We start from the raw sequence: 15,284 nt of genomic DNA on the forward strand, positions 1-15,284 counted from the left end.
GTGGTGGCAGAGATGGTTGTTAGGGCTGGCATGGACTAGGCTATCAGAAGTGGTAGGGACGTGGCTTCGTTCTAGACGGCTGATGACAATTGTTTATCTTTTTTCCCTTCAAAAGAGGGAGCAAGGCCGGGCGGTGGTGGCGCACGCCTTTAATCCCTGCACTCGGGAGGCAGAGACAGGCTGATCTCGTGAATTCGAGGCCAGCCTGGTCTACAAGAGCTAGTTCCAGGACAGGAACCAAAAGCTACGGAGAAACCCTGTCTCGAAAATCCAAAAAAGGGAGCAAAAAGCAATGTCCAGGGTAAGTACTTAGGTGCTCCCAAGGTCGGCTCACACAGCAGGGCCTGCTAAGGACAGCGGGGACAACTCAGGTGTCTTGAGCAGGGATTCAGATTTCACCCTTGACTTGGAGGTCTGACCTTGGGCACCTGTGAGTTCTGTACACAGGGCAAACGTGTGTGTGTGTGTGTGTGTGTGTGTGTGTGTGTGTGTGTGTGTGTGAGGGGAGGGGCGGCTGTGTTCTTCAGGCTTCCACGCTCAGTTGGAATCACAGATACATTAATTACAGCAAGGCCAAAGACTAAGCTGCAGGGACAGGGATTTGGGGGTGGAGAGAGAAGGCGCTGCGCCGCGGGAGCACATCTGTTTCAGAATAAGCAGGTCTATAACTCTCCTGTGGAAGAGCATGCTCTGCTCTCTTCTCTGAGGCTGGAAAATATAAATACTGTATTTCACAAAGGGGAGGAAGAAGGGAGACTCAAATTTGTTTGCCTATTTGCCAAGTGTTGCAGACTTCCTGCCCTTGTCTTTCGGTGTGCAACAGTCTCTACCACTCTGTCTGAGGGGTGTCAACCTTTCCCAGAGTTTAAAAAAGGTACCTACTTACCGGAGGTGTCTGGTAAATAGGGCCCTGGTCTTTTACCAAGTCTCAGGCCTTGGTTATAGCTTCCAGGTAGCCAGGAAATAAATGCATGTGTAGCGTGAATGTTGTGGTCTGGGTCAGAGGTAACGGTGTGGGCTGAGGCGAGCCGCTGCTCACCCTTGGCTGCACAAGTTGGCCAGCTGTTCCCAGTGCACATCAAAGAGCTGCTGCCTGCAGGGAGCAGCATGGAGATGCAATGGACACATGCTAGCCAGTGTCCCCTAGATCTGAATAACAGCATCAGTTCAACACGGAAGACACACTAACCAATTACGTCCTTGTGTTAAGGCAGCAGGAATGCTGGCCGTGGGGTTCCCAGAGCCATCCTACCAGCCGTCTTGGTCACAGTGACAACTACATAGGCTCTTACAAAGGGCTATCAGGGGTCTGCTCCAAAGAGCAAAGGGATTCATTTCTCATTCTTATAATATTTACTTGTGTTACTGTAAGGTGGCAATTATATATATATATGTATGTATGTATGTATAAATCTACTTATTTTAATACTATTAAATTCATGAATTCTATTTATGTTTGGTATTTTCTTAATAATTTAGGTTGGTATTTTTCAAGTTATTCTTTAATAATTATATAATTTTTAACTTTAAATAATTTTTAAAATAATTAAAAACAAGTAAAGCAGAGCAGACACAGTGGTACACACCTGCAATCCCAGTACTGGGAGGATGAGGCAGCAGGATCACAAGTTTGAGACCAGCCCAGGGATATAGATAGCAAGACCCTGTCTTAAAATATGCCCCCATCCCAAACAAACAAAACACCCAGAATACGAAAGCAAGAGTCACTATATGGACTGATGAGGGTCAAAAGTGCTGTGACGGACAATGAGCAATAAAACATTGAATGTCAGGTGGGCACTGCCTATGGTGGACTCCAGGAAAGGAAACATCAGGTCCCCAAGGTGCACGTGGCATATGCTACAGCAGTCTATACACTGAGATGCTTCAGGACAATCCTGGGATATTTCTTCTTGCCAGCACTATGAAAAAATAACAAACGCCCTCCATGCCATGCTTGGAGATCTGTTCTTAGGATGCCCGTGCACACTCTGCAGCTATCATCAGGCAGTTGCTGGGCTTCGTAGCAGCAAGCAGCTGGGGACATGCAGTGACTGGCCGCTGAGGTCTGTGTCGTCATTTGCAGGGATTAGCTTCAAGCCCAGGGTGGCTCTACTCCTCAAACTTTCTGCTGGAGGGAGGGACCCTTTGGGTTTCTGCTTCATGGCTCTGCTTCAGCGCTCCCATCTCTGCCAAGGACTCTGGAGCCTTGGGAGGAGGATCGAGAAGTATTCTTGTGTTTCGGAGATTTCCTTGCGAAGCAGATGACAGTTTCCCCAGCAAAGGCTAAAATTCAGTAACAACCCAAAGCTGTGCTGTGGACATGCTTCCTCCGATGCCTGTGCAGCAGACCTGCCCTTCGAGCCAGTGTGAGCACAGGATGTGAGCTACGGAGCCGTGTGAGGACCACAGCTGCCGGGCAAGCAGCTGAATTTCATGGCTAAGTGAGACTCAGCGATCTGGTACGAGTTCAGCCACAGGGTCTCTGTGGACTTCAGGACGTATAGGTGTGTATATAATATAAATAAATAACTTACATATCTACATCTAGCTGAAGGGGAAAGAGCCTCATCTGCATGGGCACAAGTGGCCCTTGGGTGGCTGTGGTGCGTGCAGCCCAGCCTGCAGTCAGGTGTTCTGGTAGGACAGCTCGAACATGGTGCACGCCTCCTCCAGGCTCTCGTCCACATTCAGCTGCCGCCAGAAGGACTTCTGCTTCTTCTGCAGCTCCCGGCGGACACACCGTGGGCAGGGGACTGACTTCTCTTTGCACTCGGAATGGAAGACAGCGCCACAGCTTTCACACCTGCAAAGACCAAGCGTGGAGATGCTTAACAAGACAGCGGAGCCTGAGAGCCCGGGGGACCTGGAGAAGCCAGGGCACTGTCTGTTCCTCTGAGCATCTCTGTCCTCGGGAAGAGGCAGAACTGAGAGTCTCAGTGCTAAGTTCACACAGTTCTCATGTGATCAGAGCCAGCCTCAGGAGACACTGGCATGGGTGAAGGGGAGTCAACCCTGACCCGGGGACTCTGATAACAGTGACAAGGGCAGCAGCAGAGGCTCTGTGTGCCGGTTTCCTGTCCACAGAGAGAGAAGAGCAGCAGGAGCCCTCGGCGGGCCTGTACTGTACATGGGGGCACAGCTTTCTTCTTTACCCCTCTTAGTTCCCTGACTTTGTGTGACAGTTTGGGAAGGTACAATGGCACATTTTCATTCTCTGAATGTCCTGGGGCCTAGTACTCTGTGCGCTCTTTAAAGTTAGGAAAACCCTCCCACCTCTCCAGGTCTACTTGTGTGACCTAACTGTGAACAAGGAAGAGTGAAGGACTGGGAAAGAAAACATTTTCTCACCACCAGGGCAGACCTGGCAGCTCACCGAGAGGAGACAGCATTCCCGGTGGATGACTAGCTGATTGTCTGGCCTGCTGGAGTCTGTACAGGAGTCTGCCTTTGCAGCCTGTTTGCACTGGGAAGCTCTCAGTGATGACTAATGACCTTGGCTGCTCCAGCCAATGACCTGCTTGTGTGCATGTGTGTGCACATGCCCGTGCACGTGTGTGCGTGCGTGTGCATGTGTGTGTGTGCGCGCGCGTGCAGAGCCAGAACTCTCATTCTGCTATACAGGAGCTCTGAAAGGAGACTTTCTCTTCACCCTGGGAGCCCAGGGAGTTGCATCCCTGGACCGTTGTCCCATGTAGCTGTCTTCAGGGTTCACCCTTGGCCTGTTTTGGGGATAGGGAGTCTTGCGCCACCAAACAGTACTCACTGACGTGGCCATGCCCTGGGGAGGAGTTGGGAGGGGTCTTGTAAAGAGCTAACCAGAGCCCCCCCCCAGCAGTACCTTCTCCCAGCTCAGCTCTCCCATTTGAGGGACAGTGGCTGTTAAGATAACAGATGAGGAACTGCATATTGTTTCTCTGTCCCTGACTCGTGTCCCCTGGAGTTCCCGTAAGAAGTTCAAGCCCCCAAGGTGAAAGAGTACTTGGGTAGTACTAGGAAACTGATTAAGGTAAGGGTGTATCTCTGGTCCAAAATTGGTCTAGTGTCCTTCACACAAGAAGCAGAGCTTCTCAACATCTTAATCCCTGTGCACTATGTGAAGCCATCAGGGAGTCAGTATGAAAACCTTCATCAAAACCAATCCTGCTAGGACCCTGCTCTGCAGCTTCCAGCTCCCAGAGCTGAGAAACACATCTGTGAGCCACCGTCTGTGGTGCGGTATGTTATGCAGCTTGATGATGCCCTGGAGCCGGTGACCTCACCTGGCCAGCGATAACAGGAGCAGCCATCACCCCAGGACGCTGCAGGCCTTGAATGAGATCATGGGTAAAGTGCCCAGCAGTTGCTGGCACAGGATAAGCTGTGCCCCTCAGGCATTTCTGGGAGGCCTCTCTGCAGTCTGGCTTCCCTGTGTGGCCTGGGTATCCGCATCAAGCCCTCATTTCACAGAGCAGAAAACTAAGGTTCCCAAAGGGCTAGTGATCATCACGGAGAGCTGGAGATAAGAGTTGTCGCTAGAACCCAGAGCTACTGGCGGTGGCCACCCGCACCGTGGGCTCTCTGAGTGGGTATACATGCTTCTGGCAGGGATGCAGTTTTAAGGCAGGCTGCCAGTGTCAAGTTGCTAAAGTCTCTGTGGCGGAGCTATCCTAGGTGGATCGTTACTTCTCATAAGTCAGTTCCTTCTTTTCTAGTGTGGGACCGGGACGTCTTCCTAATCATTCGGTTGCTGGGAGACTACGATGAGCAAATACCAGAGGAAAGACCCTGCATACTGAAGTGACACGGTCTCTTACAGGTGACTCTGATACACAGCCAGGCACCTCTGCTCTCCCTCTCCCTCCCCTCCACTCCGCTCCTGTCAGTCAGGTCCCCTAGTGCCTCTCTGGGCTGTTTCCTAGTGGCAGTAGTTCTGTCCCCACCGGGTCACACCTCAGTAAGTTCCTAGCATTAAACGACACTAATGGTAGCTTTATCAAATGAATTTCCTCCAGAGCTGGTCCTGGATTTATACGCCTAGGGGCGTGGCTCTAAGGCAGTGACTGATAAGGAGAAAACACCTTGTTCCCCAGTGCCACTCCCTTATCTCTGCTGATACCAGGCCTGCTGCAGTGGGAGAAGAGATTGAGTTTTATCAGATATCTCTGGTGCAAAAGAAAAAAAAAGCCACCCACAGAGTGATGGGGGACTAGTGCACCTGCTTGGCTGGGCCAAAGGTCAATAACTGAAGAAAGTATCAGATAAAGAAATTGATGAGTTCAAAACAGTCTTGTTTTCTAACAATTTGTAAAATGGAGGTGTTTTTCAACTGTGGTATGAATTCATCAATCAATGACATTCCCAAATTCAGACAATCGTTAGCTTCCACCCACCATGCTCCCTACTTTTCACTATACAGAATAATGGCAGGCCAGGCATGAGGCGCACGCCTTTACTCCTAACACTTGGGAGGCAGAGGCAGGTGGATCTCTGAGTTCAAGACTAGCCTGGTATATGTAGGGAATTCCGGGCCAGCTAGCATTACAAAGTGAGACCCTATCTTGAACAAACAAATAAAAGAAAGAAAGGAAGAAAGAAAGAAAGAAAGAAAGAAAGAAAGAAAGAAAGAAAGAAAGAAAGAAAGAAGAAAGAAGAACCCGACCTTGCAATCCAAGTGTGAAGTGCAGGGCACCGGAAGTACCTGCAGGTGCAGCAGTGGGCAGCTCAGTCTTCTTTGGTTGGTTGTAGGTGTTAACTGTTCCTCGACTATTTTAGATGTAACTCAGGAGCTGGGAGGATAGCTCAATAGGTCAAGCACCTGCAGCCTTTCCTCCTGTGCTGAGGACCAGCGTTGATTTCTAGCCCCCAATGGCAGCACAATTCTGGAATCCCAGGGAGGCAGAGACCAGAAGATCCCAAGCTCACACCCAGGCCAGCCAGTCCAGACAAACTGAGTACTAGACCATAGTGAGAGACGGTGTCTCAAAAACCAAAGCTGATGACAGCCGAGGAACGACCCCTGAGGTTGACCTCTGACCCTCGCATGCACAGTGTACACATGTGCACCTTCACAGACACTCACCTCTCCACATAAAGCAAAAAGAAAAGAAAATTCAGCCCACCCAGCTTTTCAGGAGTATGTCTTTGTTTTTTTTTGTTTTTTTTTTTTTTTGTTGTTTTTGTTTTTTCGAGACAGGGTTTCTCTGTAGCTTTGGAGCCTGTCCTGGAACTCCCTTTGTATTCCAGGCTGGTCTCGAACTCACAGAGATCCTCCTGCCTCTGCCTCCCAAGTGCTGGGATTAAAGGTGTGCGTCACCACCGCAAATCTGTCACTGCAATCACCGCTTACTGAAAGCTGCAACAGGTGGCAAAAAGGAAAGTCCCACATGAGATGAAGTTCGGTCTTCAGGTCTGAGTCCCGTGCCAAGCAGTGAGAGCTCTTTCTGGCCGCTGCAGGGCACACAGAACTCACTGCAGGCGGTTGGCTGCAGACCAAAGGCACACAGTGGACTTTCCTGTTTCTTTTGTGTGTGTGCATCCACTGCTTCAGAACTCTAGGGACCTCAACCTCAGTGCCACTGACATTTTGGGTGGGATATTCTTTGGTGCAAGGGACTATTCTGTCACAGTATGATGCTTAGTAGCACCCCTGGCTTCAGAGTACCTTCGCCTAACCACTGAGCTGTGACAATAAGCAGTATCTCCAGATGCTCACAAATATCTGTGGGTGTTAAAATAATACCTACTGAAAACCACTGGCTCAATTATCTTGAGACAAAATCACATAAGGGCACCCAGTGGGTTAAAAAGCACCCCTCCCTCCCGCCTGCTGGCCTACGCTCTTGCCAACCAACAAGATCCAGCTCAGTGTTCTTACATATGCCATTCTCAAAACAATTCATTTTCAACAAAGCATGGGATAAAAATACCTGAACAAACAAGTACTAATGATCCTGTTCTTTTTGAAGTTATTTAGAATGTCATTTAGGAACTTAAGGGGTTTGGACACAGGTCAGTGGTAGACAGCATAGACAGCTTGCCCAACAAGACTCTAGGTTTCTTTCTCAGCACTGGGAAAGAGAACAGTCAAGGGCCATATGTAGTACAATCTCAGCATTCAGGGAGTCAAGAAGGGTGTGAAATTGAGACTATTTCCAAAAGTCAAATCAGGCTTGATATCAACACCCATGGTGCGTTACTGTGCGTCGCTCAGTAACTCAACTTTTTACCGTCTCACAGTGGCTTTTCAGCTCTACCCCAGAGCCATGCTGGTTGGCTGGCTCTCATTGCATTTATTAGTTTCTTGGATCAGATTCTCTGGAAAATTTCTCCGTGGCCTTCCTATACCTTCATGTTTTACCCAGACCACCTGGCAAATCGAAGGCATTTTTTTGCATGTACTTTATAAAATAAGATAAAATAAATTACTTTTGTGAACTGTGCAGCTGCTTCAGAAACTTTGGCTGTGAAAGCAGTAGAGCCCCATGAGCCCCTACCGCAGAGGTAAGGACATTAGTGCAGTGAGGGACCTGAGTTCTCAGTCCAGCGTGGGGCTCATATCACAGGACACTGGGGAAGTTAATTTGCCTTTGAGCCTTATTTTCTAGAACTTGGGTTAAACGATACCTAAAGTGTCTTCCCCGCACACTTGGAAATGGGTAGGAGAAGTTATTCTGGGACCTGGACTCCCCCCACCCCATGTTCTGCTCCAAGGTCTGTGGGGAGTGAGGGTCAAGGAGCATTGGCTGCTTCCTCTCCAGAAAGTCACAAACTGAAAAGCCAATTGAGATGGATAACAAGTTAGATTCCTTCTAATTCCACTTACTCGTATTAGTTAAGCTATAAGATACGATGAGAACAGATTCAATGCAATGCCCATCAAAATCCCAGCAGAATTCTTCAAAGAGCTCGAAAAGAACAGTACTCAACTTCATATGGAAAAGCAAAAAGCCCAGGATAGCCACAACAATTCTGTACAATAAAACTTCTGGAGGCATCACAATCCCTGACTTCAAACTCTACTACAAAGCTACAGTACTGAAAACAGGCTGGTATTAGCATAAGAACAGACAGGAGGACCAATGGAACCGAATAGAAGACCCAGATATTAATCCACACATCTTCGAACACTTGGTATTTGATAAAGAAGCAAAAAATATCAAGTGGAAAAAAGAAAGCATATTTAACAAATGGTGCTGGCATAAATGGATATTAACATATAGAAGAATGAAAATAGACCCATATCTATCACCATGCACAAAACTCAAGTTCAAATGGATCAAAGACCTCAACATAAAGACAGCCACACTGAACCTGAAAGTGGGAAGTACACTTGAACACATTGGCACAGGGAACCACTTCCTAAATATAACTCCGGCAGCACAGACACTAAGAGAAACAACTAATAAATGGGACCTTCTGAAACTGAAAAGCTTCTGTAAAGCAAAGGACACAGTCAACAAGATAAAACGATAGCCTACAGAATGGGAAAAGATCTTCATTAACCCCACATCAGACAGAGGTCTGATCTCCAAAGTATACAAAGAACTCAAGACATTGGACACCAAAAGATCCAATAAAATCCAATAAAAAAAAATGGAGTACAGACCTAAACAGAGAACTCTCAACAGAGGAATCTAAAATGGCTGAAAGACACTTAAGGAAATGTTCAATATCCTTAGTCATCAGAAAAATGCAAATCAAAACAACTCTGAGATTCCATCTTATGCCTGTCAGAATGACCAAGATCAAAAACACTGATGACAACTTATGCTGGAGAGGTTGTGGAGAAAAGGGAACACTTCTGCATTGCTGGTGGGAATGCAAGCTGGCACAACCCCTTTGGATGTCAGTGTGGCAATTTCTCAGAAAATTAGGAAACAACCTTCCTTAAGACCCAATAATGCCACTTTTGGGTATATATCCAAAGGATGCTCAATCGTGCCACAAGGACACATACTCAACTATGTTCATAGCAGCATTGTTTGTCTTAGCCAGAACCTGGAAACAACCTAAATGACCCTCGATCAATGGATAAGGAAAATGTGGTACATTTACACAATGGAGTACTACACAGCAGAAAAAAATAACATCTTGAATTTTGCAGGAAAATGGATGGAGCTAGAAAACATCATTTTGAGTGAGGTAACCCAGACACAGAAAGACAATTATCACATGTACTCACTCAAAGGTGGTTTTAAACATAAAGCAAGGAAAGCCAGCCTACAAGCCACAATCCCAGAGAACTTAGACAACAATGAGGACACTAAGAGAGACTTACATAGATCTAATCTACACGGGAAGTACAAAGTAGAAAAAGACAAGATCTCCTGAGTAAATTGTGAGCATGGGGACCTTGCGGGGGGGATGATTGAGGGGGGAGAGGACAGGCAGGGAGGGGAGCAGAGAAAAATGTAGAGCTCAATAAATACCAATAAAAATGTATAAAAAGGATACGATGAGATAGTGTAGTTTCAGACTGCACTGTGGTGACCTGTGCAGGGCAGGGGGCCCAGCTCTGGGCACAGCACAATTGACGGGAGAAGGAAGGCACTGGAGATCTGCTCTAGAGAATGTTACTAATCATCTGTGTGCACCCTTCTTTGGGAGAGGTGTAGGGGTGCCCACTATTTGGGCAATAAAAATTATGTTTTGCTCCGTAGGAAGTATTCCTTGGAATAAAACTACCCATTTTATAAACAGTTTTGACCTAAAAATTCTTAGTAGTCTATGGCAAGTAAGGGAGACATTCACAATCTAGAGATCTAAGTCTATCACCACAGATGCAATAGATATGTTTTATTACGGCTACTGACTCCAAGAACCAGGACCTGTTACAAACTAGCTGAGCTACATCCATGCAAGGGGAAGGCTTACTTCTCAGATCTTATGGCAAAGAAGCAAGAATTCCTGGCTGCAGACAGTTTCCTGCTCTGGAATGTTGATGATGTGAGACCGATTCGAGACAGGCCTGATGGCTTTGTTTGCCCCCTCCAGACTCAAACCGCACATAGGGAGGTCACAGGAACCTGCTGGGGACACTGCCCACGGAGGACACTATAACGCTTCTGCTCGTTCCTCTCGGGTTCTCCTGTTATATTTTTACTTTTGGCTCAGGCAATGGCCTCGGATATTTCATTTGGATTACAATTCAGGCTCCAGTTTGTTGGCCCTATGACAAGCAAAGGATTGGGCCTTTAGAACAGTAGGGAGCTTTGGTTGATTTCCAGTCTGCACAGCCCATGAGGAGCAGGGTGAGCAGCAGAAATAAGCATTCACTGTGAGCATACGAGTGCGGTTTTGGGTATGGCTGCTACGTAAGGTGCCCTGTGGTCTCATGCTATCACTGGCCTTTCCAGTACAGCAAGATTACTGAAATCTTCTAGCTGAGTGAGGTACCCATTGACGCCTGCTCATTTGATGTTTCGGCTTGCTGTTTTCTGTTACTGAGTATATAAATGGAAAAACAAACAAACACCCTATAATTTCCTTAAATAGGAAATTGGCCTGTGTTATGTATGAGTAGGCCTGTATTTTTTATATGTACACACTTTATGCACCTATACACATGCATGTTGCTCAGTTAAAATACACAGAATCTGTTATTAAAGGTGAATGAAATAAAGTGTAACAAATAAGAAGACTTAGTAGGGTCACTCTTTGGGGGAAGTAGAAAGATTAACAAGAAATTGACAAACAATTTTAACCTAATTAAGAAACCGACTATGAATGGTTCTGACAAACGGGCAAGGCAAGCGACAAAGTGGTGGCGTAGGCAGTGTCTCCAGGTGACATTGCTCTGGGTGACCAGAAATCTGACAGACCAAATACCCCTCTATTTTGTCAGTGGGACCATGAAGAAGAGAACAAGAGATGTGGACATCTTGGTGAGTGGAGTAAAGTACAAGCCCAATGCAGACAGCATTATATTTGACCACAACACGTTCTGATCCTACCTATTCACCCTAACCCTTCCTTTTGATATTTAAAATAGGCAACATCTACTTGGCCCTGCATGTACTGTGTGGTACAGTGGTGGTGGTAGTGTGTGTGTGTTTGTGCACACATAAATTAGCTTTTTAATGTGTAAGTAACTGTGCTTTGACTTAAGCATTGTTTGTTGTCCTATGCTTACTACGTCTGTCTGTCCGCAGATACCATACAAAACTCTAACTGGTGGCTTTTGTGGCCCCAAGCTTTGGACTCGATTCTGGTCTTGTGATTGAATTCTGGCCTTCCTCCAGTTAGCAGTCAGAGTCCTCCAGGTTAGTCAACGCACACCTCAGCTCTTGGAAAGACAATTGGCACCGTCCTGTAATGATGTTTTCATCTGTCCTTCAAGCCTGAGTTAATTAAGGAAGAGCTTCCCCTGATTGTAACCCGCAAAGCTGTAGGCTTTCTTTGCTCCTGGCCTTCTGAGTCTGCCAGCTAAGCTTGGCTAATACCTATTACAAAAGCTTTACTTACAATCTGGATTCAAAATAGAATGCAAACAAGGGTTAATTAATTCATTTGTTAATTTTGCTACCCTACTGGGGACATTAACTCACCATCATCCTTTGTGTAAATGCTCAATAAGCCCTTCCTGCTAATCTGTGGCCCAGGAGAGGAGTCAGCCACACTCAGGCTGTGTTTAAAAACACAACAAATTTGACATGAATGCAGGAGCATCTGGGGAAGCGGGAAACTAGTATTTCCGACACTAAATCTGCATCTTAAGGTTTACCTGGCAGTCACTATAATTCTCAAGAAAAAAAATGCACACCTTTTCGTAGGATTACTTGAGCTCAGAAAATAAATTTGCTGCTAGAGAAAGTAAAGGCACGGCAGGAGGATTTAAACATTTCTACCACTGCTGCCCGTACTGGAGCAGACCTTAGCTGTAGCAGCTGCGGACTAGACACAAGAGTGCTCTGTACAGATTCCTGAATGGCTCAAGATGCCTGGAGGTTAATGCCGCTTGCAAAGGCCTGAAGAAGACACAGACGGAGCTGAGCAGTGGAAAGGTGTCAGGGTAATGCAGATGGCAACCAATGGTCTAGCCTTCCTTTGCATTTCTGTGGACTCACCGACTCCCTTTTTCATTTTAAATGAGAAGTATTTGTGAGAGATGCTTTAAAAGGAAATAATTCATCTTGGACTCTGACTGGGACTCACTTAGCACAGCTGAGTTCATCACTTAGTGCAGCTAAAATAAAAAAGTTCCAAGCATCTTAGAAAACGCACAGAAAGTCGAGAGAAGCAGCCCAGTTTATGAGCAGTTGTTTGGGAATACGATCTTGGTTACTGGTGTGAATTTAGAAGGAACAAGGCAGTTACTGCTTTATATTATTTCCTTATTTATCTCCTGCCACTGGGTCCATACTTTTAACAAGATGGTGTTACATACATTCTCATGGCTTTTCCTAGGCTGGTGATGCTAGGCAAAGGAATTTTGGGGAACTTTTAAGTTCAGGCTTGGCCTCCTCTTGATGTCTCAGACCTGCAGGCCTAGGAGAAGGAAATGGGGGTGAGAAACTTTCTCTGCAGGGGCGCTGGCCTGGAGTGAACTTTGGTGTTTCCCAGGTGCGAGGGGTCCCTTAGCTTGCACAGGCCTTTCTCCTAAGAAGGAGGAGAATGCCACCTCCTTTGTTGGATATTCACAGCACCTGTGATTCTGAAGCCTTGAGTTGGCCCAACACTCTGGTGCTTACCTCAGGACCCCTCCCCGAATCGGCAGTCTTCTTTGTCAGGGAAGTCTGTCTCTCTGCACTCTGCATTTTGAAGATTTTTTTTTGTTCAGTCACTGATGGCCAAAAGAAGCTGCTTCCTAGCTCAATCTTTTAATTTAAATTTCCTTTTTTCTCCACTACCAGTGATGTCCTTTCTAGAAAAGAAGGTGTAAACTCCTTCCTTAAAGAAGGGCATATCACCTTCATCATCTTCCCACACTGGAACTGCTGTTCACATCACATCTCTTCAAGCTCAGAGGCTTCCTGTGCTTCCAAGGCTCGACCTGCACCAGCTTTGGGTTCATTATTTAAGTTTGCCTATCATGTTCTTGGTTTTATTGTAAGATGATTCATATATAAATATAAGACATATTGCTGTCTTTACTTGTTTTCTCATCGAAAGTCTATGCAATCCGTCCCATCAGTGTGGACACAAAAATTTCCAGCAACCACAGCAAATGCAAGGCTAGTTGACGGTGGCAGTCTCTCATCCCAAGAGATGGGCTTGTTCTTCCAAACGTCAGGGCAAGTGCTCTGGCCATGGAGAATCAGTGGCCTAAGGTTCCAGAGTCGTAGGTACGGTGCTGGGGTGGGACTTCGGAGCTGGGCTGTGGGCAGGCGTCCCTGGCCGGTGACTGCCAGGTTCTTCCTGGCTCTCTGACTCAGTGTGCTTCTCCCAACAGCAGCACTCACACAGCATGCGCGTGTGTAGAGTCCACTGAGTCTCTCACACTTTAGTAATGCCTACTAAATAAAAACTTCCTAAAAATAGTTTAAAAACTAATTAAAGGTTTGCCATTTAAAACTTTAAAATCAATGAACCAGAATGTGAACCATTTGCAGTAAAGCACGGGCTCATTCCCATGCTCGCCCGCGAGGCCCTTACCGTGTACTGCTCTAGTGGAACAGCGAGCAGAACAGAAAAGTCATGGTCTTCTTTAGTGGATCTTATAAAGCAGTGGTTAGAATCACAGCTTGAGTTTCTATCTTAAGCTCCTTGGGTAAAGAGTGTCACAATCAGTCAACATGCTTGAGGCATTACTGCTTGAAAGATGCTGACTCTTGGGGCTAGAATAAAAGTGCTCAGAGCACATTCAGAGGGACTAGTTTGGTCTCATGCTTGGTTTCTTCCCAGTCTGGAGAGTGGATGAGGGTGGGGAGGAGGGTTTGTGGTAGGAATGGGAGGAGGGGAGGGAATGGGAACTTGGATTGGTGTGTATAATGAAAAAAGATAGTTTGTTTCCTTTTTTAAAAAAATTTAAAAAATAAAATTAAAAAAAACCCAAAACAGTTGCCATATCTTTTGTTACTATGTATTGGTGACATCTGCCTGGTAGGTCCAGGGGGGGGGGCGTCAAGGGCCACGTAGCAACTTAGTGGCAGAGTCATTTCCCATTGATCTCAACACGAACTAGCCTTTCTCTAATAATTAAACAAATCCTAATACTTTTAATTTATTTATTTTATTGAAAATAGTTTTTTCACACAATATATTCTGATTTAATAATTTTTAAAGCAATTAAAATTTATCCTTTATAAGTCCTCATCAAATATTTGTAGACTGATTTATTGTTGGAGTCAGAGATGATGCGCTAAAGGGAAGTTATAAGACTCCATTTTATATATTCAAGATAAATACGTAAATAATGTGTGTGTAGAAGAACAGTAAGTCATGGAGAATTGCTCTATATTCTGTGTGCTTTTCAAATCTTCTAGGGTGAGCATCAATTCATTTTACAGTTAGAAATGAAAGTACGACTTTAAGCAGTTGTGGTCCGTTTCCTCTCCAAACAACGACAATGAGGCTGTCTGGCCTTTGTACAGACAAGGCCATGTTACCTAGACACCTAACTAGAAACTTAGTAAGGAACGTGTCTTGACAGCAATTTATTGAAATGACCGAGTGCTGTGGTGGTCATAAACGTCTGTATTTATCAAGAGGCTAATGACGTACGGGGTGGGGTTGGTTTCAGGCATTTCATGCCTGTCTTGTCTGTGTTAGCAGCCGTTCTGAAGTGTTCTGACATGTGAATATCCAGCTAAGCTGCAATGCTATGTAGTAAGTTATTCTTTGGATTAAGTTTATATTTATTTTTATTTTATGTGCATTGATATTATGCTTGTATATATTTCTGTGTGAGGTGTCAGTTCTTTGAGTTACAGACAGTTGTGAGCTGTATGTGGGTGCTGGGAATTGAACCCGGGTCCTCTGGAAGAACAGCCAGTGCCCTTAACCTCTGAGTCATCTCTCCAGTTCAAGTTTTGTGGTTTCTTTTTTTTTTTTTTTTTTGGTTTTTCGAGACAGGGTTTCTCTGTAGCTATGGAGCCTGTCCTGGAACTACTTCTTATAGACCAAGCTGGCCTCGAACTCACAGAGATCCGCCTGCCTCTGCCTCCCAAGTGCTGGGATTAAGGGTGTGCGCCACCATCCCCCAGACTTTTTTTTTTTTTTTTTAGAGAAAGAAAACAAGACTCCCCTACCCTGTCACCAAACACCATATCATCCAACACTGTGCTGAAAAGTTTATTATCTTTTCTTCAAATCAAGGACAGCTTCACTAACATAGCAAGCACATCAACACATGGGAGGGGGAG

The 15,284-nt window shown here is 45.8% G+C and overlaps 1 protein-coding gene across 1 annotated transcript in view; it reads right to left on the minus strand.

The window, feature by feature from the left end:
* Positions 1 to 1,484: 1,484 nt before the first annotated feature.
* Positions 1,485 to 15,284, minus strand: part of Plekhm3 (pleckstrin homology domain containing M3) — a 175,399-nt gene continuing 161,599 nt past the window's right edge. Inside the window, exon 8 of the mRNA XM_075951185.1 lies at positions 1,485 to 2,806. Within this exon, the coding sequence (XP_075807300.1) occupies positions 2,629 to 2,806 (178 nt within the window). The 3' untranslated portion in view covers positions 1,485 to 2,628. The remainder of the gene's footprint in view (positions 2,807 to 15,284) is intronic.

This window comes from Microtus pennsylvanicus, chromosome 17 (genome assembly GCF_037038515.1).
Source record: "Microtus pennsylvanicus isolate mMicPen1 chromosome 17, mMicPen1.hap1, whole genome shotgun sequence".
NCBI classification, from domain to species: Eukaryota; Metazoa; Chordata; class Mammalia; order Rodentia; family Cricetidae; genus Microtus; species Microtus pennsylvanicus.